This window comes from Mustela putorius, unplaced genomic scaffold (genome assembly GCF_011764305.1).
Source record: "Mustela putorius furo isolate JIRA1106 unplaced genomic scaffold, ASM1176430v1.1 tig00003937_pilon_pilon_pilon, whole genome shotgun sequence".
NCBI classification, from domain to species: Eukaryota; Metazoa; Chordata; class Mammalia; order Carnivora; family Mustelidae; genus Mustela; species Mustela putorius.
Window position 1 is genome coordinate 3,431,526 of NW_025422082.1, and position 24,791 is coordinate 3,456,316.

A 24,791-nucleotide genomic window follows, 5' to 3' on the forward strand; every position below is an offset into this window, starting at 1 on the left:
CTGGCAGCCCAGCGTCCTGCCCTGGCTGTGGTCTGGTCCAAGGGGGCACAGGGCAATTCCCAAAGGCTCACTGAGGGGACCCATCCCCTTGTCCCAACTGCTAGTGCCTCTATGAAAGCAGGTCCTGGTCAGGTGGGGATCCCTGGGCTGGGCCTGAACCCACCTGGACTTGAAAGGCAAAAAGGATGAGCTGTTTTTACTGGCAGGCTTGCCTCATTACCTAGAATTCTTACTTTGCAAAGCATAAGTCTGAGAGCCTCAGGGAAGCTGTTCAATTCTAAGTGGCTACTCCGAGCTGGTCAGATCTCCAAACTGGGGGTCGTAGGGGAGAGAATCCCATTTACTGAGGTCCTACTATTCTGTTCAGAGTCAGGAGACTTAATCTCCTCAAACACTAGGAAAGAGATATTATTATCATGCCCATTTTCATGACAAAGAAACTGAGGCTCAGAATTCCCATGTGAAAGTCCCAGAGCCTGGATCCTCCCCTAGTTCATCTGACCCAAAAGTACAGGCCTAGTCCCTGCCCCTTCAGGGTGGCCTTGTACCAATCTGCTTTATACCCCGGGGCCCACCTGCACTGTCCCTATCACTTAAAGCCCACTGTGGCCCTTAGCTCTTTAGGGAGCAGAAGCCATGCCTTCCTGTGTTTATTACTTAAATTAATGGACCCTCACAGTACAGGGCAAAGCATGTATGGACAAGTGAGCAAAGAGCAGAAAAACTAAAAATACAGGTCTAAATAAATTAATTAATCTATCCCATTTCCTTGGTTTGATCTCTTCATCTGAACTTGTGGTCCTGATAAAGATTGTTTATTCTTCTGTGTGTTATCATTTGCTTACTTCTAAGGATAGACATTGAAATTGGAATATATATATATATAGCATAATATACATAATATTAGAATATTTATAATATTCCAGTATTCCACACACACACACGCACACGCGCGTGTGTGCACGCACACAGTATATTTAAATTTCTACAGTATCTGCTGCTCAACTGGTTAGGAACAGGATAAATTTGCCATTCTTTACAGAGCCTCTCTCTAGGGAGGCTTTCCCTCTTTGCATATGTAATTTCCTTCTCCTGTCACAACCCTGAAGGGTAAGGATTTGTGTCATTTTTACAGAGGAGAAGCCGCAGGCTCAGAGAGGCCAAGTGACTTTCCCGAGATCACTCAGGAGCAGGACAGATCGATCATTCAAGCAAAAGGGTCCTGATGTGTGCCAACTGCATCGCTGGAAAGCAAGGGGCTAAGATCCTTGATCTGTTTATTTGCTTGCCCATTTATCTTATTCACCTAACTCCCTGAGGGGTCCTTTCAAAGACAACTTCTCATTATGGAAAAATTCAACCTTTGTTAGAAAAGTAGACGGAATAATGGGCTCTTAGAGGTCCTTTTAATTCCACCCAGAATTGGTTGCGCTTACAGCTGCCAAAGGTTGAGGGCACTGAATGAAAGGGAAACATGAACTTGCCATTTCGCTTTCTTTCTTAAAACAAAAAAGATATTCAGGGCAAATTTTAGAATCATTGACGGTTTCTAGGAAGATTTTCTTTTTTGGAAGAAAAAAGGTACTCTTGTCTCCTTAATTGTTCTTAGTGTTCTTTGTCACCAATCATGATATTCTTTGTGGAAGGTATTAATATACCATCTTCCTGTGTTCAATATTCCCATTAACAATAAAAAGTCTAATGAAAATATCTGCATGAAAAGCTCTGAGCACTAATTTCAGAGACAAATAGAAGATGAACCAATAAGCTTTTCTTCTGAAATGAATGATGCAAATTAATTGATATCTTAATTAGGCTTTAGCATGAAGATTATTAGTTAGATTGAATCAGAACTGAAAAACGTCTTAAAGAAAAAGCCGAGGACAGGGCACTGAGGGGAGGGAGATGTTGTCAATGCTCTGTTCGAAATCTCTTTTGTTCAACGAGAGAGATTTTTCAAAGAGGTGATGGAGAAGGATGGCATGCATTACCCTGGAGTCCCTGCCTACCGTGGTCTGGCCAGCTTAGGGGACTGAAACCTTGTCCTGCCCATGAGCTAATGGGAACCTGCCGCTGTGGGAAGTTTTGCCCTGGGAACCGCCGGTGCCCCTGGAATCCCAGCCCCGCACTGCAGCCTCCTTCCCCTGCCTCACTAGAGCAGAAGCCCTTGGAAGGAAAAGATTTGCCCTGTTGTGTGCACATTTGCAGCCCTAGGGCCAGAGCGGTGCCTGACTTAAAACAACAAGGATGATGTTACGACCAGCAATTGTGCACAGGTCACTATGTGTTCTGGGTACCGGTCCAAGTGCTCTACTAAAAAGAACGCATTTGAACTTCCTAACAAGGGCGTGAGGCAGGGACTACTGATTGGCCCCACTTTTCGAGGGAGCGATGCAGGTTCAGCTATTTAGCCCCCCAAGAGCACATAGCCATACTGGTGGGTTCAGATTCGAACCCAGTTGTCGGGCTCCAGAGTCCTTGTGTTTACACTTGCAAACAGCAGTGAATCCGTATTTGTTGAATTCGGCGAACAAAGGGCACCAAGAACGCCTGGCTCCTACTGTGGAGTTTTTGTACAAGTTTCCTCTCTCCAGAGCTTTATCCCATTCTGTGGTAGACTGCTGTCAGCCTCTCTTTGGGGCAGGGGGCTGCAGATGTTCCCTGTACCCCTCAGAACTGCCTGCTGTTTCAACCTGGGCAGACGGCCCCCAAATCGCCCCTACTGAGGGGCTCCCACGGCCGTGGCTGCACCCACTACCCAATTAGACCTGGGTCCCTAATTTCAAGGCCAGCTGGGGTTCCACCTCAGCTGGCTACATCTGTGGCCACTGTGAATCACAAGGATGTGATTCACTGTGAATCATTCTACATCGGCTGTGACTTTATGGTGTGCCTTACTGTTGAGGCCACTGACCGCTGAGGGTAATGATACTAGGTAGGCTTTACTCTTAACCTAACATATCAAGGGTTAAAATTACCAAAGTGTTCAAAATGCCTCCCAGGTGTATTTCATTGCCCAAGATAGCATCCCCTGGGGAGGTTCCCTCGCAGCACCCATCTGTAAGACGGAGCCAGAAAGAGAGCCCTGGAAAGGTAGGCGAACCACAGAGACTATTTCCCATCTGGCAGAGAGGGCACAGTAGGATGCCTCTTGCCACAGCAGAGTGGCTGGCAGAGATATACAAATCATGCGGTATGGCAGGAAGGGTCTGCAGTTTGGAGCTGGTGGGATTTGGACTGAAGATCCAGTTCTATGACCCTCTAGCCGAGAGACTGCATCAGCCAACCCCTCTAAGCTTAGCTTGCCCACCTGCGAAATGGGCAAAATGCCTAGTTCACAAAGCCATCGTGAAGTGTCAAAAGCGACTGTCGCTTGAAAATTGCTCCACAGGTGGGTGACGACGGTGACCAAGGCATTTTGACACTGAGCTCCGTGATCTTCCTTCAGCTGGCTAAACTCCTTTCTGGGGACTCATGCTCCCCACACTGACAGAAGGGGTGTCTGGGAATCTGCATTCTAACACGTTTCCCAGCGGATTTGAACTCGCTCTAAGGTCTGAGACCCCGTCAGCCGCCCCGAACGCCAACAAAAGGAAGTGCTTCTGGGGTTGATTAGAGCCTTCCCTTTTTTTTTGGCCGAGGTCCACAGCCTGAGACCCGAACGAGCCTGGTTTTCATACTGGCCATGTGGCTGGAGGAATTTGGGAGCTGGTGGGCAGGCTGAGTGGATGGGGATGAGGGGAGCTGCTGCTTCCTGCTGGACCCTTGGATCAGGGAAAGTGGGTGAAAATGTGCCTGAAACCCAAGCCGCCTCCGGTCTGAGCGGGAAGGCCGAGGGCCACGCCCGGGCAGGTGGCCCTGCTAAGCTCTGAGGCTTAGCAGTCTTGCCGGACAGCTGTCACCTGTTCCGCTTCTCAGCTGGGTTGCTGAGAACCCACGTCTGTGCCACAAAGTGCCTGTGACAGAACTGTCCCAAGTGCATACTGAGGGGAAGGGGTGGGGGGTTGGGGGGAGTTCAGGCTTGGAAGAGAGGCAGCCTCACGGCCTCAAGCTGCCTTGATGCTAAAATTACTCCATCCACCACAGTTTCTGAAATCTGCCTCAGAACGCGCCTGTAGAACCCTCTCACAGCTGGCCTGGTGTGGGGCTTCCCGAGCAACACTCCTCTCTTGAGGGCTCCACCCCCTTGTGACTGCCAGGGGATCCCAGGTACGGAAAAGAGCTGGGCTCTAGACTGCTGGATCCAGTATCTTTCCCTTTTGTGTCCTCGGCTTCTCTCCCTGCCCTGATGGTATGAAAATCCCCCAGCTCTGCCCCTTTGCATGTTTATGGTGTTTCCAAGGCTCTTCACAGGGCCTAGGAGGGCTTGGCCCAGAGGGGGGGTGGTGTGTTGAAGCGATGCCCCTGCTTTCCCTCAGGCACCGTCCAAGAAGCTGCTGCCCGAAGCCTCCCTGGAGGGAGCCCCTTCCAAGGCTGTCCACAGCCAGCACTGCCTCCGAGGATGGGGGGGTCGACCTGAGCATCCTGTGAAGGGCCTGCGGTCCCCAAGCCCCCCACTCTAGGGGCTGTGAGAGCCCCTGCGTTGCTCAGGAGCACCAATGGCTAGTTCACCCTGACATCCCTTCCTCAGCCCCACAGAGGTGGGAGGAAAAACACGAACTCCTTACACTTGTGGTACTATGGTTTTTAAAGCGCTCTCAGGACGTCCTCTCATTGGAGTATCTGATAACTGCACAGGGGAGGTAACATGGTTCCTATCTTACAGATAAACATGAAATGCCCAAAGGGACTCCGGGCAACTTAACAGTGATCACTGATTTGGGGACCAGCCAGACCTAGATGCAGACTTAGTCTTTCTAGTCCCGGATGCCCACCATCTTACTGCTTGATGCCTTCGCACACCTCGCGAAGGCCATCCACGAGCTCTCTGGGCGCAGATGCCTGGATGGCATGGATTTTCCAGAGTGTGTGGCCAGGCGCTCGTGAACTCCAGATTCAACAGTCAAATGCGGTTGGAAAATAAACGCATACTACATAGTGCACGTTAGAATATTAAGAGCTCTAAAAAACCCTTTAGTGAGGAATGGGATTAATACAGTGCAACCAGGAGTCTCCAAAACTTGTTTGGGAAGAGAACCTTTTTTTCTTCCTCCACATAATGCCCGTTAACATTGCACCCGATCTGTGTTCCTCAGACCTACTCCAGAATGGATGAGTGAGGTTCCCTTACAATTACGCGATGGCAGAGGGACACAGAGGAGGGGAGGCCACTTGTTTCTGTACAAAGGAAAGGACATCACCATGCCTCCCCCAAGCCCCTCAGCCCACTAGGAGGGGGAGCTCCTGCAGGACAGCTCTGCTCCCCCACACCAGACTACACAGAATCGCCCCATGCCTCTGAATCCAGGCCCCTGGAGGTGGTACGCTGGAGCCAATTGTTAAATTTTCAGAGAATGTGTGAGTTAATCATTAAATCATCAGGAACTCAAAACCCCACGATGGAAGTATTTACATTATAGAAATCAGCAAACACGACAAATCGGGGCTCTTCCCACCTGGTTTATCCCGAGAGCCCATTTACCTGTGCACCACTGATCCCGGATGTTTTCCAAAATTGTTAGAAAACTTGGAAGGGGCTGTGACACCTGGGTGCAAAGGACAACCTGACACGCAAGTCGTTGCCCTTCAGGGTCCCCAGCCCTCCTAAGTCAAAGCCAAGAACCACACAGAACAGTCATCCTCTAGCTATAACCCCAAATGAATCAGAAAGTGCCTGCTGGCCTGCTTACCTTTATATCGGTTACCAGCCAGTGTCTCCAGAACTGAGCTTTGGGCGAAGACCTGCTCGGGGCATCTGGATCTACCATCACCAAGATGTAGTTTGCGTCCTGAAACACATTCACCAGAAAGAAATGTAGCGTTGTGGCTGGAATTCTGACGGGAAACCTGCAAGGTGCAGTCTCTCCTTTGATCTCTACTGCAGCCGACAATGGCTGGCCGACCCCTGTAGCTTCCTACCCAGTCCATCTTTGTTCTCGTGACATTCCTCTTGGGTCACGTGTTTACTCTCAGAGAAATGAAGTCTATTAAGTAGACAGCTGAAAAGCCTGGCTTTCCCTTTATGAAGAAGAAGAAATCAAACAAGCATATTTACTAAGCATCTGGAAGTTCCTAGCGTCATGCTGGGTGCCGTGATGGAAAACAGAAAGTTAAAACAGGGCTTCTGCTCTCAGGAAGTTTACAGTATGGTTGGAGCAACTTATCCATGAATTTGGCAAACCCAGGAGAATTTAGTCTGTGTTCAGGACAGTCCCAGTGGCAGGACAGTCCCTAGGATCCATTCATCCCGTCAGCAAGCACTGAGTGAACACCTACTGTGTGCTGGAAAGCGTTCTAGGAGCTAGGCATCCAACAGAGAACAAGAAAGTGTGAGCCTTACTTTCTTCCAAGAAACTTTCATTCTAGGGAAGAGGCACAGATTTTATCTAAAAAACTCAAAAAACAAACCCCAGCCACAGGGAAATGTCCACTTGGGACCAATGCTCCAGTGGAAACAAAAGAGGGTGGGGTGAGAGGGGGTAAGCATTCTGGGAAGAGGAAACCGCCACTCCAAAGGCCTGCGGGTAGGAAAGAGCAAGGGTTTGGGGAACAGCAAGAATACCATGTGGCTAGGGGAGGGCAAGGGGGAGAAGGGGCAAGGCCAGGTTGGAGAGGTGGGGGCGGGGGGAGCCAGGCCACAGAAGGCTTTGTAGGCCTCGGCACGGTGAGGAGGAGGGTTTTACTCTAAGTGCAGTGGAGAACCAATGGAGGGTTTTAGCCAGCAGAGTGAGATGCTGGGATTTGTTTCTCAAAAACTGTTTTGGTGGTTGGGTGGAGACCGCATGGTTAGCAGGAGGTGAGAGAGGTTGCTGGGAGGAATCTGCAGCAGCAAAGGGAAGGATGGTGGCATATTGGACTCCAATGGTAGCAACAGAGAGAGAAGGAAATAGGTGGACTGGGGAAGTATTTTTAGGTAGAATCAATGGGATTGGCTGATGGATGGGGCTTTAGGACATTGAGGGGGTGGGAAAAGAGAATTTGAGGATGTCTCCTGAGTTTCTGGCTTGAGCAACTGGGTGAATAGTGCCATTTACAGACACAGAAGACTTGGTGAGGAGACTGTTAGAAAGGGGATATTAAGAGTGCTGTTTGGGGCATATTAAATTAGAAATGCTTCTAAAAGTATACAAGTCAGAGTCTGGAGTCTGGAGGAGAGATCAGGATCGGGTATCTAAGTTTTGGAGACACTGACATAGAGATGGTCCTTAAACCCATCAGCTAATGAGATTCTTCTTGGCTGGATTAGACATGGAGCAGAAAAGAGGATTCCGGAACAGAAAGGACTTTTCTAGAACAGCTAACATTCAGAAGAGAAGAGAACCTAGCAAAAGAGACTGTGAAGCCAGGAAAGTGGGGGCAACACCTGAAGAGTAGGTACCATGAAAGCCGGGCCTGAAAGAGTTTTGCAAAGGGGGAGGCGGTCAACTATGCCGCACGCTGCTGAAGGGGAGAGCGAGATGAGGACACAGATATGACTGTGATCGGACTAGCTGGGGACACTGCTAACTTGGCAAGACCCGTTTCTGTGGAGTAGAAAGGACTGAGGTTTGCTTGGGATAGGTGGAGAGGAGACGGGAGATGTGGAATTGGAGATAGTCTGTAAAGTTGATAAAAGAAATCTTAGTGTGAGGTCAGAGGCTTGGAGTGGCTGTTACTAGATGGGAGAGTCAAGAGATCTTTAAAGTTTTTTATTTTTTAAATTATTCTTTTAAGAAAGAGGTGACAGTAAGGCATGTCTTCAGGTCAGTGGAAATGATCCAGTAGAAAGGGAGAGAGAGGTGACAGAGGAGAAAAGGATCGTTGCAAGAGCCAAGACTCTGGAACGCTGCATGGGGACAGGACCCAGAGCAAAAGTGGAGGGAGTTATGGAGGATACAGGCTCAGACGCAAGGGAATTGCAGAATGCAATGGTGAGGAGGGAGGAGATTGTCTTCTGAGGACTTCTGTTTCCTCTGTGAATTAGAAGCAAGGTCCTTAGGAGAGGATGGATTATAGGGAGTTCGGGGACAAGAGGAAGGGGTGAAATAGTCATTTTGGAAAGTGAGAAACTGAATATTCCATGGGTTTGTGGTAAGGTTCCTAGGTAATAGGACATCGCACATCTGTGCGCTTTCAAGTGTTGCCGTGCGGTCGTGAAAGGAATGGTGGCAGGGTTTCATGTGGACGGGGCCCCAGACAGATCAGGACGCAGGATGAGAAGCGAGCGGGAGACTAAGACGTGAGTAGGGTAAATAGAGAAGAGCCGGGGCTGCTCTTCATCTGAAGGGGGCGGGACTGTAGAACAGTGCGGGACTGCCTGAACATTTACCGTGCTCAGGGGACACAGAAGACAGAGCCCAAACCTCTCTGCCTTGGCAATCCAGGCATCCTGCACAGAGCTGCTTTTGAACTTAATCTTGAGCAGGGTCATGAAAGCGACTCTGTAGGCAAAGGGAAGTGTCTGTGCGAAGGAATGGGGAGGTTCAGGGAATGGCAAGAATCTTGGTGTGCTGGGACAAGGGGCAGCTAGAGAGGAATGGTGGGTTACAGGGCCATGAAGTGTCCTAGGCCATTTAGAATTTGTTTTGCAACAGTTACCCCTGAAATTGTTTGAATGGACCACTGACATGAGTAAGTGTGTGCTTTGGGAAGGCACGTGATAAACGTTGAGTAAAAACCTAAAAGAAGAGCAAAAAAAAAGTCAACTGGGGAATCCTGAAGAGGGATCGCACAAGTAGTAGTAATGAAGACAGAAAGGCATTTGAACATTCTAGTCAATAGCATGGAATGACTGGGTAGGGCCGATGGGGAGAGGAGGTCTAGGATGACCTTGACATTCTTTCTTGGGCAACTAGGTCAACGACAGCTCCATGAGTATTAGGAGTAACGACTTTGGGAGACCTTGAGTTTAGTGTTAAAATGTGCAGGCAGGGGGTGCCTCAGTGGCTCAGTCGGTTAAGCGTCTGACTCTGGATTTTGGCTCAGGTCACGATCTCAGGGTTCTGGGATGGAGTCCCACATTGGGCTCCGTGCTTCACGGGGCATCTGCTTGGGCTTCTTTCTCCTTCTGTCCCTCCCCCTGCTTGTGCTCTCTCTCTTTTTCAAGTAAATAAATAAAATTTTTAAAACAGAGAGAGAAAATATGAGGGGGAATGTGGGATCGTATCCCAAAGAGCCAGGGTGTGTGTGTGTGTGTGTGTGTGTGTGCATGCAATTTCAGTGGAATCCCAGAAGGAAAAACTGTGTAACTGATACTCCCAAGAATAGGTTCTAGCCAAAGTAATTAGAAAGTAAAAAGAAACAAAGTATAAATACTATAAAAGAAATAAAACCATCCTCTCTCTGTCTTTTAATTAATTAATTATTTTTTCTCTGCCTACATAAGAAAACCAAAGACTCAGCAGGAAACAGCTAGTCTAATATTGTAAAGTGAGCTGTTATGAAATGCACCCAATATCAGTACTTATTAATAATGGCCAAAAAACACACTTTAAAAATCCCATTTACAATTATAATACAAAATATAAAGTATCTAGGAATAGACTTGATGAAAAATCCAAGACTTAGACAAAGAAGCAAAAACACAACTGATGTAAATGAAAACTTGAATAGACGTGGAGACACTCTATGCTTTTAAACTGAAAGATTCATTTGCAGATATGTTGATATCCTTTAATTAATTAGTTAATGTAACACAAGTCCACTCAAAATCCTAAATAGATGTTTTGGGAATTTCATGGAATAATTCTAAAGCTCAGAATAGGAGAAAAAAATAAATTAGCCGAAGCAGTATGGAAAAATAGGGAAATGGTATTGATTTTGAAGATATTAAAACATACTATAAAGCTACAATAATTCAAACGATTTGGCATTGGTTAAATAACAAGTAACTAGAGGAAGCAAAGTAGAAAATCTAGAGAGAAACCCATGTTCTTAACATATGTGTATTTAATAGATGATCAAGTTCTCATGAAATATGGGATATTTAATATAACAGAATAATGTTATTTCAAACAAGGAGGGAAAAGACAGATGATTTTTTAAGTGTTACTGAGACAATTGGCCTACCATGTGGAATAAACTTCAGTCTCCATTTCTTTCATATGCCAAAAAATTTCCAGACTTACATATGAAAATGAAAAAATATCTTTAAAAAGTGATTTAATGAAATTTAGTGAATTCATATAATGGAATACTCTGTTAGAATTAGATCTTTATATTTTAATATGGGAAAATATCTAAAATACGCTAGTAAGTGAAATAAGCTGCTGAATAGTGTGAACGATACCATCTAAAATGTGCAGGAAAACTTTATATATCTAACTATATATATATTTATAGATATATTTGCATATGCATAGAAAATGTCTGGAAAAGTACACACCAAACTGTTAACAGTAAATGGCATGAAGGAAAAGATTGATATATTTAACTAGATATAATTTTGAAACTTTTATGACAAAGAAAAGAAAGCAAAATAAAATTCGAAGATAATGCTGAGAGAAAATATTTACAAGATCTATGATAGAGGGTTAACCTTAATATGTAAAGTACTTTTTAAATCAATAAGAAAAAGAGTAATAACCCAATAGAAAAATAGATAAGCTACACGAATAGACATAAATTTGTAATATAAGAAGTATAAATGATCAACAAACATATGAACATTCAATTTCAGTAGTAATCAAAGATATGCAAATTTTATAAAACAAAATCCCATCATGCCTATGAAATTGACATATGTATTTTTTTATGTCTATTCCCAGACTTTTTTTAAGGTATGTAGAAACAAGGGATAGGTTACAAAATCTTATATAAGATATGATTTCATTGTCTTTGTTAACCAGGGGAGAAAACCAAAAATGTACATCATACCAATATATACCCTTCCACAGAAAGAGGACCAGGAAAATCAGAGCTGTAATGTTGACCATCTCTAAGTGATGGGGTAATTATGAACTATATTCTTCTTTGTGCTTTTCTCCATTTTCCTATGTTTGTGGAATAAAATGCACTGCTTTTACACATAGGAAAAAAAAGGATTTATACTTTAAAAGAGCTTCTTTAAGACGTCCCCAAACCCTCATTTTTCTCCTGGTCAGACAATGCTCAGAGGAATTCTTTACAGCAGGCTTCTTTTTCTTTCCATTCGCCTCGTTCACTGCCCTCCCAGCCCCCACCTGCAGCTCTCCCACACTGGCGTCTGCTTCTGTAAGTGGTGAACTGGGAGACTGGTGGGTGAGTTCTTGTTGCACGGTGCTCTCTGAGGTGGTTGCATCCTGAGGTTTATCCTAGACAACCTCCCTGCTAAGCAAACCCACAGCAGACCTCTTCTAAAACTCAGCAGGAAAGAGAGGGCTTCTGTGGCGATGGTCTTTAGCCTTCTCTCTCAGTGCAATCAGGGAGCTGGTTTTCGGCCCTTTCAAAGACCCCAACTGCCAACAGAAACTCCCTGGCAAATATTTAGCAGAGGTGGGCTGATGTTCAGCAGACAAATTGAGAAACAGGCTGTTCAAGAGCTTGGCTCATAGCTAGACCCCCTGAAGTCTGACCCAAGCCCCTGCTTGTTCTCTGCTGGTCCTTGGGGCAGACAGGCTGGCCTAGGGTGAAGTGAAGGAGATAGCCAGCCTCTGGACACATGACACTAATGTCTGATCGTGGCAGGCCATCCTCTCGGCACAGCCTAAGGAGAAGAACGTGTAATCAATACTTTCAACAATGAATTTGTCTCCAGAGATTTTGCACTTGACACATGTCTCCTTGCCTCAGACAAAACCGTTTTGCACTTCACTGAGGGTATCACACCGACCTAGTAAATGCCAGGTACGCCATAGGTACTCACAAAGGCTTGTTGTGCTGTGGGCTGGGGATCTTGGCTTAGATCTTTCTCCTCTCTGGCTTTTTCTAGCAAATGAGCTGATAGATGGTCTACTTACCTTCAGATTCCAACATCCATTCAGGGGATTCTGAGGCGTCTAGATACCATATGAAATCAATCCTGCTTAAATAAGCCAACAGTCCCTCTACTGGGTATTGGTCCAAAAGAACTGAAATCGGGACCTCCAAGAGATGTCTGCACTCCTGCGCTCATCCCAGCGTTTTTCACAATAGCCAAGATGTGAAAAAAACCCAACATGTCCATCAATGGATGAATGACTAGAGACAATGTAGTCTATGCACACAGAGGAGTATTATTTAGCCCTTAAAAGAAGGAATTCCTGTCATTTGTAACAAAAGGAATGAACCATGAGGACATTACGCTAATTGAAATGGGACAGTCACACAAAGACCAATATTGTATGATTCAATTTATATGAGGTATCTAAAATTGGCAAACTCATATGAGTAGAACAGAAAACAGTGATTGCCAGGGTTATGGGGAGCTGGCCAATGGGTACAGAGTTTGAGTTACACATGCTGAGTTTGTTCTACAGATCTGCTGAGCAACATTGTGCCTGCAGTTAGTAATACTGTATTATATACTTTAAAATCTGGTAAAGGGTAGATTTCATGTTCTTAACCACAACAAAGTTTAAAAATAAAAAAAAAGAAAGTAATTGTATTTGAAGGAACAGGACGGAATCAATGTCTTTGTCAAACATCCTGCAAATCTCAAGAGTCTGAGTGCATGCTTGGCTGGTGAGGCTGTGCAGAACCTTCCTGCATTGCCATGGGGAGGCAAAGTGGGGGCAATCTATCTCTAGGCTCCGTGACCCCATTTCTGTGATTTTTTTCCTTCTAAAGATACCTGGACATTTATGAGAACAATTTGTATGGAAGGTATTCATTTCAGCTCTAGACAGAGATGAATAATAATAGCCCAAGTCAGAAATAACTCAAGTGTCCATCAGTTGGGGATTGGTTGGTAAACACTGATACATACTCAAGATGGAATATTTGATAGCTGTTAAAGACAACGAAGCTCTCTAAGATCTGATATGAAAAGCTCTCCAAAACAAATCTCATGAAAAAAGGCAAGATGCGGAACAGTGTATGTAGGAGCTCACTTTTATAGAAGAAAGGAAAAATAAGAGATTCCTTTCCAGGGGCTGGTATTTGCTCAAACCAACTCTGGGAGGATACTTGAAAAAGCCAGTAGAGGATGCAAGCAGGGTAGTAACGGGGAAGATGGGATGGAGAGACGGGACGGCCATCTCTTGTACATGCCTGTTCTACCATTTTGGTTTTTGAGCCATGCGAACACACAGTGGACCTTTGAAAAAACCTGGGGGGGGGGTGGTGACCCCCTGAGCCGTTGAGTATCCATGTATAACATTGGACTCCCCCAAACCTTAGCAGCCTCCTGTTGACCAGAAGTCTTACTGCTGACATAAACAGCCGATGGACGCATATTTTATACATTATGTGTTTTATATACTGTATTCTCACAGTAACATAAGCCAGCGGAAAGAAAGTGGAGTGAAGAAAATGACGACAGAAAATACATTTGAGGTAATGTACTGTATTGATGGGGGAAAAAAAAATCTGTGGATTAGCAGACCTACCCAGTTCAAAGTCCTATGGCTTGAGGGTCAACTAGGGGACCTGTTAAAAATCAACTAAAACAGTAAAATAAAGAGAATGTATAGTAATCACATAGTATTATCTTGGAGATGGCAGCCTCCAGTCTCTCTCTCGCTAGCTGAGAGGTGAAGAGGGATGGCCTTGTCCCTTTGCAGCAGGCAGAGCTCTGGGAATCCTCATTCTATTTGTGGGGGGGGGCAGTTAGGTGAAGGGCAGTGGAGGGATGAGAGCTTGGGCTCCACAGCATAGGGTGTGAGCAAGACGCGGGAACCCGTGTTAACAAATCACGGTGCTGGGATGCCTGGGGGCTCAGTCGGTTAAGTGTCTGCTTTTTGGCTCTGGTCATGATTCCAGGGTCCTGGGATCTGGGATCAAGGCCCTCGTAGGGCCCCTTGCTCCGCGGGAGCTTTTTCCTCCCTCTCTCTCTCCCTGCCGCTCCCTCTGCTTGTGCTCTCTCTCTCTCTCTCTCTGTCTCTCTCTCTCTAACAAATCAATCAATAAAATCTTAAAACGAAACAAAACAAAACAAATCACAGTACATCCAGACGATGGTGACAACATGAACACAGAGTTAGATCTGGACTTGTCCAGGTAAATTTTTTAAAGCAGCTATACTGAAGTCTAATTTCCATAGTACAAACTTCACTCCTTTTAGGCATACATTCCAACAATTTCTAGTAAATTAACAGAGCTGTGCAACCATCACAATTTAAATTTAGAACATTTTTATCACCCCAAAAAGAAACCTTGTGCCATTTACAGTTACTCCCTGTTCTCTCCAACCAGCTCCAAGCAACCACTAATCTACTTTCTGTCTCAATAATCTCCTTTTTTGCCTTTTCGGAACATTTCGTGTAAATGGAATTGTATAATATGTGGTCTTTTGTGCCTGGCTTCTTGCACTCAGCATAACGTTTTTGAGGTTCAACTATATTGTTGCTTTAGCCCTTTTTGTTGCCAAATAGTATTCCATTGTATGGATATTGGTATGCATTTCATTTGTCCAGTTGGTGGACATTTGGGTTCTCCTGCTTTTGGGTTATTAGGAAGCCCGCTGTTATGGACTTTTGCTACAAGTCTTTGTCTGGATATTTGTTTTCAATTGTCTTGGGAAAATATCTGAAGTGGAATTTCAAGGTCATACAGTAAATTTTGTTTGTTTGTTTTTGGTCATCTAGTAAATTTGTGGTTAGCATTTTTAAAAATTGCCCAAATGTTTTCCAAAGTGGCCACACCATTGTTCAACCCCACCAGCAGTGCATGAGGGATCCAATTTGTCCACTTCCCCCCAACACTTGTTACCGTCTAGCTTTTAGACTGTGGCCATTCGAGTAGGTACCAAGTGGCCTCTCGCCGTGTTTATGATTTATGTTTCCCTAATGACCAGTGACGCTGAGCATCTTTTCATGCTCTCACTGATTACTCATAAATCTTTGGTGAAATGTGTGTGTAAATCTTTGTCCCTTTTTAACTTTTCTTCTTATTATTCCAGAAGGAATTTTAATAGGTGTGTCCCAGCTGGAGGTTGGGGCAATGGGCATAGTGGAGAGAGTGGGAAAAAAAGGAGGGAAAGTGGGAAGAGGAGGCTATTAATTTTGAAGTCTGCTCTGAAGGCTTGTCGGAGCCAGACCGCCCTTGTCCTTGAACCTCTGAGTTCTGCCGGCAGCTACCGTCTGTCTGTGATGCTGTCTACTTACTGCGGTTCACCGTGACACTGACTCTTCTGCAGCAAAATGTCAGCCTCACGGGTAGCCACCACAGACCAGGTGGGCAGAAAGCACCAAGTGACATTGACTCCCCCAGGCCTAGTGAGCCAAGTCTTCTGTCCACTGTCCCACTGGCTACCCTCAGAGAAACTTAGCCCCCAAACTCCCCTGCCTCCCACCCTGGTTTGTTTCAGCCAAAGCCTCCTCCACTAACCTCTTTCGCAGTCGCTGGTCCTCCGCCGCCCTCTCAGGCCCCAAATGCTCTGTTTGTTGCCTCAGAGCCTGTCCTCATTCCCCCTCCACCTCCAGACACATCCACTCTGCCCTGCAGAAATGCCACTGAGGAACACGCATCTCCCCTCCGTCCTCTGTTTCTCTAGGAATCGCTCTACTTCTCTTCCTTTGCCTGGATCTCCCTTGAAGGGCCCCATCCCTTGAGCACTCCCCAGAGCTTGTGTGTGTTCTCTCCTGCCCCACAAACCCCAAGGTCAGCAGGCCAGGAGGTGGCATTGTTCCCTGTCGCCATGTTTTTCTTTGTGGCTCAGGCCATGCAATCCTATGTCCTCTCTCTGGTCTGTTTGCTGTCCCCTAAGATCTCACGGTTGCACTTGCTCAGTCTTCTTCTTCCCTCTGTCCTGCCGTCGTCCCAGTGACTTTGGCACACGTGTGGGATACCCATCCGGCACCATGGGCCGCTCTGGTGCCTGTACCCCAACCTCTCAGGCCATCTTCTCTTTCTCTGCCTCAACCGTCAACAGTCACACCCCGACCTTTGTCATCTGAAACTGCTCCACCTCCAAAATTTGCACGAATTCTGGCCACAATCTCCTCTCTGTTCAGCTTGCTTCTTCAACTCTCAGGACTAGTCTTTGACCTCAGGGGGCCTCCTGACCACGGGGGATGGTCTCCCCCTCCCTGTCCACCGGCTAGACCCCCTGCACTTGCCTGCTCCCAGCTTCACAGGTAAACTGCACACACCATCTCCTTTTCCTTACTTCCTGTTTACTCTTCCTATTTTTTTTTTTTATTTTATTTATTTTGTTTGGCAGACAAAGCACAAGCAGGGAGGGTAGCAGGCAGAGGGAGAGGGAGAAGCAGGCTTCCTGCTGAGCAAGGAGCCTGAGGCGGGGCTCGATTCCAGGACCCTGAGATCCTAACCTGAGCTGAAAGGCAGACGCTTAACCAATGGAGTCACCCAGGCGCCTCCGTTTACTCTTTATAAAAAAAATATCGAAGTGTAGTTGACACACAGAGCTGTAGTTTTCAGGTATACAACATAGTGATTCAACAGTTCTATACGTTACTCAGTGTTTGCCACGGGAAGTGTTGTCACCATCTGTCCCCATACAGCGACATTACGACAGTGGTGACTGTATTCCCTGTGCTGTACTTTCATCCCATTGACTTTTTAACTTGCTCTGTGCCCTCAGTTCTGCTATAGGCCTTTGTCACCAACTCCAACGGGTACTTTCCAGTCGTCATCAGACCTGGTGTCTCTCCCCACTGCGCTTCCCAAGGCAGGTTACCTCTTCTTTATTAAAATGCCTTCTGGGATTCCAGCCCATTCTCTCATGGCTGGTTTTGCTCATGGCTGGAGCCTAGGCTCTCTTCATGTTACTCCTCCTGCCTTCTCAGGAGCCTCCAAGCACAGGCACCTTTATCCTCCTGCCCCCGGCTCTCTTCTGAGCTCCAGAGCCTGTGCCCCACAACCCACTTCTCCTCTCCCCATGGAAAGGAGAGGAACACCTCATGTTAGTCCTGCCCAGCAACAGTATTCTGTTTCCATGAATGAAGGCAGCCCCATCTGCTCTTGTAAACCAGAAGCCCAGGAGTCAAGTTCCAGTCCACAGCAGTCTTGTCAATTCTGCCTCCCAAGAGTCTCTCAAGTCCGCCAATTCCCACGCCCCGCCGCGCCTGCCACGTCCACCCTGGATGCCATCATCTTTCGTTTTGTCTATTTTAACAGCCTCCTGACTTGTTTCTTCATATTTACTCTGACTCCCTAATCAATTTTCCACCTGGATCCAGAATATCTTTTCAAAACACAAGTAAGATCATGTTATCCTGGTGTTTAAAATCCTTCACTGGCTTTCCATGCCTCCTCATGGTGTTCTCTAAGGCCTTGAATAATCTGCCCCCTGCCCACCTCTCCTTGTCACTGTGTGCACGTGTCCCTTGCACTTACAGGCCTTCCCATTGCTAGGGTCTGCCCTGCTCCCTGTCTGGAAGGTTCCTTACTCCAGACCACCCCCTTCAATCCAGTGAACTAGTCATTCTTCAGAGCTCAGTTCAGGGTGACTTCTCTAGAGAAGGGTCCCTTGTCCCCCCGTCCCACGTTAAGGTCCTTTGTTAAACACGCTCACGTTTCTTCCCCTCACACATTTCATCTCAGCTTACAGTCAATAATCCATTCATTGGCATGAGTTTTGATTTATGTGTGCGTCCCCCACCAGATTCTACCCTCCCTGGCAGCAGGAATGGTGTCTGCTTCTGCTCACCATTATATACCCTGTTGATTACAGCATGTGGTGCATAGAAGACAGGCAATAGATGTTTTTGAATGAAGAAATGAAACAAATATTGTACCTGGCCTAGATGGTTCAATGGTTGGTTGGTTGGTTGGTTGGTTGGTTGGTTCATTCATTCATTCATTCATTTGGAAACCATTGACTAATCATTTATGTACTAAGTACCATGAGAGGGGCAGAGGATAACAGGTAAGAGAGACATGGCCTCTGCCTCTGAGGAGATAGTGGTCTAATGGGGAGCTGGACGCTTGCGCGAATAATGCGAGAACCAGGCACACCTCTGTGATGTGCTGACTCCTGTCTGTAGGGATCCTTGAGTACAAACTCCTTCCCTCATGACCATCATTTCCATGCCTTACCACACCTGATTAAAACAAATCCCAGGTACATCTTAGAGCAGGGCCTTTAACTCCTTGACTCAGATATCTAGCAAACCCACAGGAGCCTACAGAATACTGGGGACCAAGCAGCACTGCATCTTCCTCATTCCCAGATATGATTATGGATGTGGCTAGCTGCCTATAGCACTCACTTGTCCTTGAACAGGAGATTGAGCTGACCTGATATGATGAAGTTTCACGGTCAAGTTGAGTGGAGGGCCATATTCTCCAAGGCAGGATTTCTTACCCGAGGGAAGAGTAGAATCACTAGGGGAGCTTTTCAAGCTACCAACCAAGGCTGGACTCTTGACCTAAGGGGTCTGGAGTGGGGCCGAGGCACTGGCGTCGATGTGGAAGTTTCCCAGGTGACACTACAGTAGAGTTAGGGGCAAGAACTCCAGCCCTCAAGTCTGGTGTCCCTGACCAAATCTGCCACTGACTAAAAGCCTGGCTTCTGGTCTCTTACTTTAGTGCACTCTCAGAGAAGAGTGTGTGCCCCCTAAATAAAGAGGACAGCTACCCCCGACCTGCTGGAGTCCCTTGTGCCCGGGACCCCGCAGATTAAGGGGCTCAGGCACCAAATGGAGAAGCTGAAGTCACAAACACCAGTCACCCTCTGCTCCCACTATTCATTATGATGTTGGTTGGAATACAAATTTAGCCCATGGTGGGTTGGTTGTGTTTGAACCTCCCCCACAAAGTTCTGTATGGGAAATCTAGTTAAGAGCCTTCTTCCTGGGGGAGGCTGAGTGTAACAGCTGTTCCTCACCAGGGCTGATGGCCCCGCCAGGATGCTGTCTGGGTGTTGCCCCTTGAGCCTAAAGCCTTTCATCCCTCAGGACTGGCTCACATTTCATGCTGGAGTCCAGAGGGACAAGCTTTCTCTCCATTGCTGCTGACAAAGACACTTCCTGAGCTTTGTGCACAGAGGCACCTCAGCCTGGGAACTGGGGCTCGTGTCATGCTTTGACACCATTTGGAAAAGATGTTGTGTCTTCAGTATGGATCAGCTGTCCCTGCCTGCCTTCCTCTCCTGTAGAGGCTGGAAAGCTACAACACTGGACTTCCCAGTGTTTGTTTCACCAAGTGGGGGTTATGTTCTGACCAAGAAGGCATAAGAGAAAGTCCTTGGGAAGGGATATCTTCCTGAATAAAAGGCACAGGCTCACTAGAAGAAAACCCTTGTCACCTTTGGTCTCCATCCATTCCCCTTCCTTCCCGCCTGGAATGTGGATGTGATGTTGGATGGGTAGCAGCCATCCTGTGACAAAGAGGGGACAAGCATGAGGCTAAAGTCCTGTATGGTAAGGATGGTGAAACAAAAATGGAAAGAATCTGGATCCTTGAGCTGTCGAATCTGCCTGGGACTGCCAGCCCCTCAACGTGTTGCATGAAATAAATATACCCACTAAGTTCCTGTGGTACGGAATTTTTTTCCTTGGACGCAAACACATTCCTACCTGACACACACATCTGTTTTCTATGTTGGTTTTAAGAGTGTCAGCGGCGGATCTTCAGAAAGTCATCTGGATGTTGTGTGCGATAACTCAGGTTAATGACACAGGACCTGGGTTCTAGCCGTAGCTGTTCCACGTATGTGTTTAGAGCAAGTTATTCACTCTTACCCACGTGCAATTTATTAACCTGCAAAACGGCAATAATATATGTGTTGTGCAACGGGGGTATTCTAGAAATAAAGTGAGTTCAAAACATGAAAGTGTTTTTAAGACTGCGAAGCAAGGTCCCTGGGTCAGGTTTTGTTACTGTGAACAAACAGCCTCAGTGTTTGTTCCGTGTGGATCCTGGTGTAGCAGTTACCTTGGCAGGCAGAAGACTTCCTCCAAAAGGCCCATCTCCAGCTGTCTGGAACCAGCGAGACAGAGCTGCTTGGCATCTCTAATCTACTCTGGGGGTCACTGGGGCATGCACAGATGCAGCACTCCTTCTCTCTAACTCTCACTCTCTCCATGGCCCTGGAGATGGGAATGGGACTGATTCCAGAACCTTGAACTATTGGGAGGCAATGGCGGCAGAGTTTCCCTTACAGCAAACATAGCCAGCAACCGCCCAGCATCAACGTGGTGCTCCCGGGGATGGGGGTCCCTCACTCTCTGGGGATGTGACTCATGTAAGTACAGCTCAGCTTGTCAGAGAGGGCTATGTCTCATGGGGCCCCCAAGTTGTCTCTTAAGACTCATGCTTGATCCTGTTCTTTCTCCGAGAACTGCACGGAACGAGTCCTGTCCTTGCACATGGCAGCATTTCAGACCTTTGAAGGCAGTGATCGCAGCTTCACAAATACCTCTTGTTCAGGCTAAAGATCCTTTCCTTCAACTGGTTCAGCTGCCTGGATCTACATCCTACACTGTCTGTACAAAGATGCCCTTGAATGGTTCACAAAGTGACAAGGAGACAGACATGTAAACAAACTACAGCACATTGTGACACGCCGGCTATGGGAACACAGGTGAGGGACAAAATACTTCCATGTAAAATGGGGCCAGGGTGAGGGAAAGGCTTCCTGCTGGGGGTGGGGGTTGGGAAGGAGGAATAAAGGATGATTGGGCAAGGGCTGAGTGCTGGGGCCAGAGGTTGCAGGGGACTTGGGTCCCAGTCAGCCAAGACCATAATTTGGTGTGAACAGAATCACATTACTGGAAGTGGGACCACTGCAGGTGAAACTTCTCTAGAGATTAGCATTCTGAGTCTACCATTGGAAAAACAAAACAAAACAAAACACAAGAAACCCAAGGCTCAAAAGGATTCAAGGATCTGTCTGAGGCAATATACTTCAGTGATGTGAATCCTACTTGGTCGTTGTGTAACCCTGGGCATGTTGCCTCAACTCTCTGGGCCTCAAGTTCATTATCGATAAAGCAGAAAGAGTAATAATAATAGTGCTTTTCTCTTGGATTGTTACACACATTGAGCAAGCTAATAAACGGCTCAGAATAGTGTCCTACACATGCCGAGGGATCAAGAAATGCCAGGCACTTCAAACAAGTGAATGGCTTCTCTGGGATGCAAAACCATGGCCCTGGTCTCTCAGTTATACCCTCTCCTCCCTTCATAGAAGGGCAGACACACGTCAGAAGGCAGAGGAACAGATTCAGGGTTGATTCCTATCTATACCAAGACGGTATTTACTGCATGTTGCAGATGCCTCCCTGCCCAGGTCTCTGGACACTCGTACAATCTAGAACACACATACTACAAAGATGTACTTGTTGGCAACATGTCCCAGCCTTTCTGAATCAATGCCTTCTGCCACTGCGCTGCCCAGTCCTCTGGGGATGACGGTCCCTCCACAGCATCTGCCTGCTCAAGATGGCTGGGGGAGGGAAATTCTCCTGGCTCCCAGGATTCTGGCTGTGTGCCACAGGGGCACCGGCGGCCGAGCGGTGGGTTCAAGTCCTCGTGGGTTCACCGTACTCTCTCCACCTGCCAAAGCCTGTGCTCTGATCTACTGCAACTCTTCCGTCTTAATAAAGCTGAGGGACTTCTTTAAATTTCAACGTCTTACAAGCAGCCAAGCAGGCAGAGAAATCACAGCATATCGAGTGATGAATTGAGGTAGAATCCACATGGCATGGGAGGGAGGAGGGGCGGAAGGAAGGGAATGGGAAAGCAGAGCTCAAATCGGCGAGGAGTGTGGGTCATTTCTTCAATCTAATCAGTTGTCAGGTGGGTATCCCCACCTCCAAAGCTACACTCACGTCTACGCCGCTAACCAGTTCACCCTAACCCTAACCCTAACCCTATTTCTGCGAATGGACTGTCATTTTGTCAGCCACCAAATTCAAACCGTGAATCATCTTTTGGCTCTTCCCTCTTCAGCCATGCCCAGTTCTTTTTGATTCCCAAGTTTAGGGTCTCTCGAGACCCTCCCCTCCCCTCCCCTCTCCCCATTCTCTCTGGCACCCGAGAGTGCGTCTAGACTTGCTCCTGCCTCTAATATTTCAACAGTCTCCTCACTGGCCTTCTTACCCCGCTACTCATTTGCGACTGACTTGGTAAACCAGTTGTCGGGAAAACTAACAACTGAAAACAAAGCTTGGTTGGTAATGCTCCCACATTTCCGTGGGTAAATATTCCCACCGCAGTCCATCCAAGCACCCCGGTTACCGACGGGAGGCCACAGAACGCAGAGTTGGAAAGAGCAGCCTGGAATTGGCTCTGGCCAGCACAGGACCGAGCGATAATCTAAGGAACTGTCACAGATTCGTGACTTCAATATGAAGCGTGTAACCTGGCGCTTGAGGCCTTCTATAGCTTGCTCTCGAGTCACCTGCCTGGCCCAGCCCACCACAGCACCACATGTGCCCATGAAGCCTGGGGATGCCCTGTGCCTCTTGCTCTTGCTTCCCAGCTCCGGTGTCTTTATTTACATTGGTCTCTCTGCCTATCAGAAAATCCTTCCCATTCTTCAAGACACTTCTCAAGTGCTACCCATCTCCTCTAGGAAGACTTCTTCTGAGCCCCTTGAACCAGACAAGATGTCCTTATAGTGTCTGAACTCCAGGACCATTTTGTTTGTACCTTTGTGAGGGACGTTTATCACGGTCCGCTATGGAGCTGGCTCTAGGCGGGCTTCTCTTGGCCCCTCTTACTAGATTAGGATTTACTCGAAGCTAGGGACTAGTGTGTTTTGGTTGTTCCTGAAGTGTTTAGCATAGATTCTTGCAAATAGTAGGTGGTCAAGAAAGATTTGTTGAAATACATGGACCCATTTCCTGTGCCAGGGTGGGACACTGTTTATTCTTCATGAGCTAGAAGGAGGAAAAGATTTCTGAAAAGATTTCTCCATAAGCCCTTTGTACTGGCCCTGACACGGTGTCACTTCCTGTGGAGCTTTCACCTTTGTCTCCCAGCCTCAGCCTGGGGAAGCTGATATCTCTGGTTCCGGAGCCAGGCCTCTCACGCACCCATACCCACCAGGACGTCAGATCAGCTGAGCCAGACCTGATGCTTCCTCTCAAGAGCCGGCTGGATCGGCTCCTGGCTAGGGTCGGCGAAGGCAGCATTTGCCTAAAAGCCAGGCCTGGGCCTCAGCTGACCTAGGAAGCCTTGGCAGCGGAAACAGAGCTGGGGCCATTCTGCCAGGCCTGGCGCCGGGCTGTGGCTTGGCCTCCTCTGCTCTCGGCCTAAGCAGTCGCCAAGGCCCCTAGTGTGAAGGAATTTGAGTTCTAACTTTAGGTGGCTACGTGGCTGATGGCTGTGTTTGTGAATATCTCATTCCTACTTTGGTGGCCCAGCTGGTGGGAACAGAACGGGTAGTCATGGGACTGTCATCATGTGCTGTCCAGGTTAACATGTAGCATTTCTATTACTATTAACAGACTTTCTGCTCCTCACTCCATCTGTTCTCTGAAATAATTACAGTTGTACAGACCATGCCTTCGCTACAGGCAAGCTCTGGGGAAGAGGATAGTGCTTTTATGAGAAAAAAAAAGTGTTAAAAAATAACAGCAAACATGAGAAGAGAGTGGGAATGAAGCTAACAGCAGGTTTCCAATTTCTTTCGGATTTCGGCCTGCAAAGGTGGCATTTTCACACTTGTTTGGGGTGACCAAGCCCAGCCAGATGGGGGTGAGTGGCTGGGCTGGTGGCTCAGCCTTTTGGAGCTGGTGGTGGCCACTGGGGGATCTGGCCCCAGTGGAGACGGGTGGGCCTCTGGTTGGGCTACCCAAAGAGTAGGAGCTGGGAAGAAGTGGGGCCCTGAGGAAGAGACCGAGACATTGTAGAAGGGCCAGGCATGTCCTGCTCCAAGGAGCGAGAGTGGGTCCAGGCCTAGAAGAAATGCTGGGGAATCACAAAGGGCTGGTGGGAGGTAGAGGTTGCGAGGTGGGCGACTGGCTCTGTCTGGGCCTCTCTCCACAAACAAAATGGGAGGGGTTCATCACAATCTCTGGTTGAAAGGGCTGTTAGGAGAATGAGGGGGTCCTGCAAAATATTAAGAATTCGTCTGCTGCAGGGTTAGAAGTATAAAAGGCAACTGAGATGTGGACTGTGAAACACGGGCGCCATTAAAAGCCCCCAAACAAACACTTGCGGGTTCCAAGCACTCTGATTTGTAAGCACAGTGTGTGAAGGATCCTTCTCTTTGGGGGATGTTAAGGCATCACAACGAATACAACAACCTTGGGGGTCTTTGTTCTGGTGCCTGCCTTCCCACCACCCACCTTGTCCATGAGTGCGGCTCAGCGCCAAGTGTCCAGATTCATCCTCTGGAACTAAAGAATAGTCTCACCTCTTGCCCTTGCCTGAGCCCCCATGGGAATGGCCAAGGAAGAAGGCACTGTGGAGTTTTTAGAAGTGAATTTGATGGAGAAACAAGGAAGGGAACACAGCCATGTGATTTCTAGGGCTTCTTCCAATTTCAAGGAAGTGTTTTGATTTGAAAGAAACCCACAGAACAGGACTGGTCAGCTGCAAAGAAGACATTTGTTGGGGAAAACTGTGTGTGTGTGTGTGTGTGTGTGTGTGTGTGTGTGTGGACTCTATTCTTTTCTTGAAGCCCATTAAATGATTTTTAAAAGATCCTGGAAAAGCTCAGGTGGAGAATCAGGGAACCA

General features: G+C 47.2%; 1 protein-coding gene across 1 annotated transcript in view; it reads right to left on the bottom strand.

Moving 5' to 3' along the window:
- PEBP4 (phosphatidylethanolamine binding protein 4) overlaps positions 1 to 24,791 on the bottom strand; it is a 209,645-nt gene that overhangs the window by 88,215 nt on the left and 96,639 nt on the right. Inside the window, exon 4 of the mRNA XM_004763272.2 lies at positions 5,790 to 5,888. Coding sequence (XP_004763329.2) covers positions 5,790 to 5,888 — 99 coding nt within the window. The remainder of the gene's footprint in view (positions 1 to 5,789; positions 5,889 to 24,791) is intronic.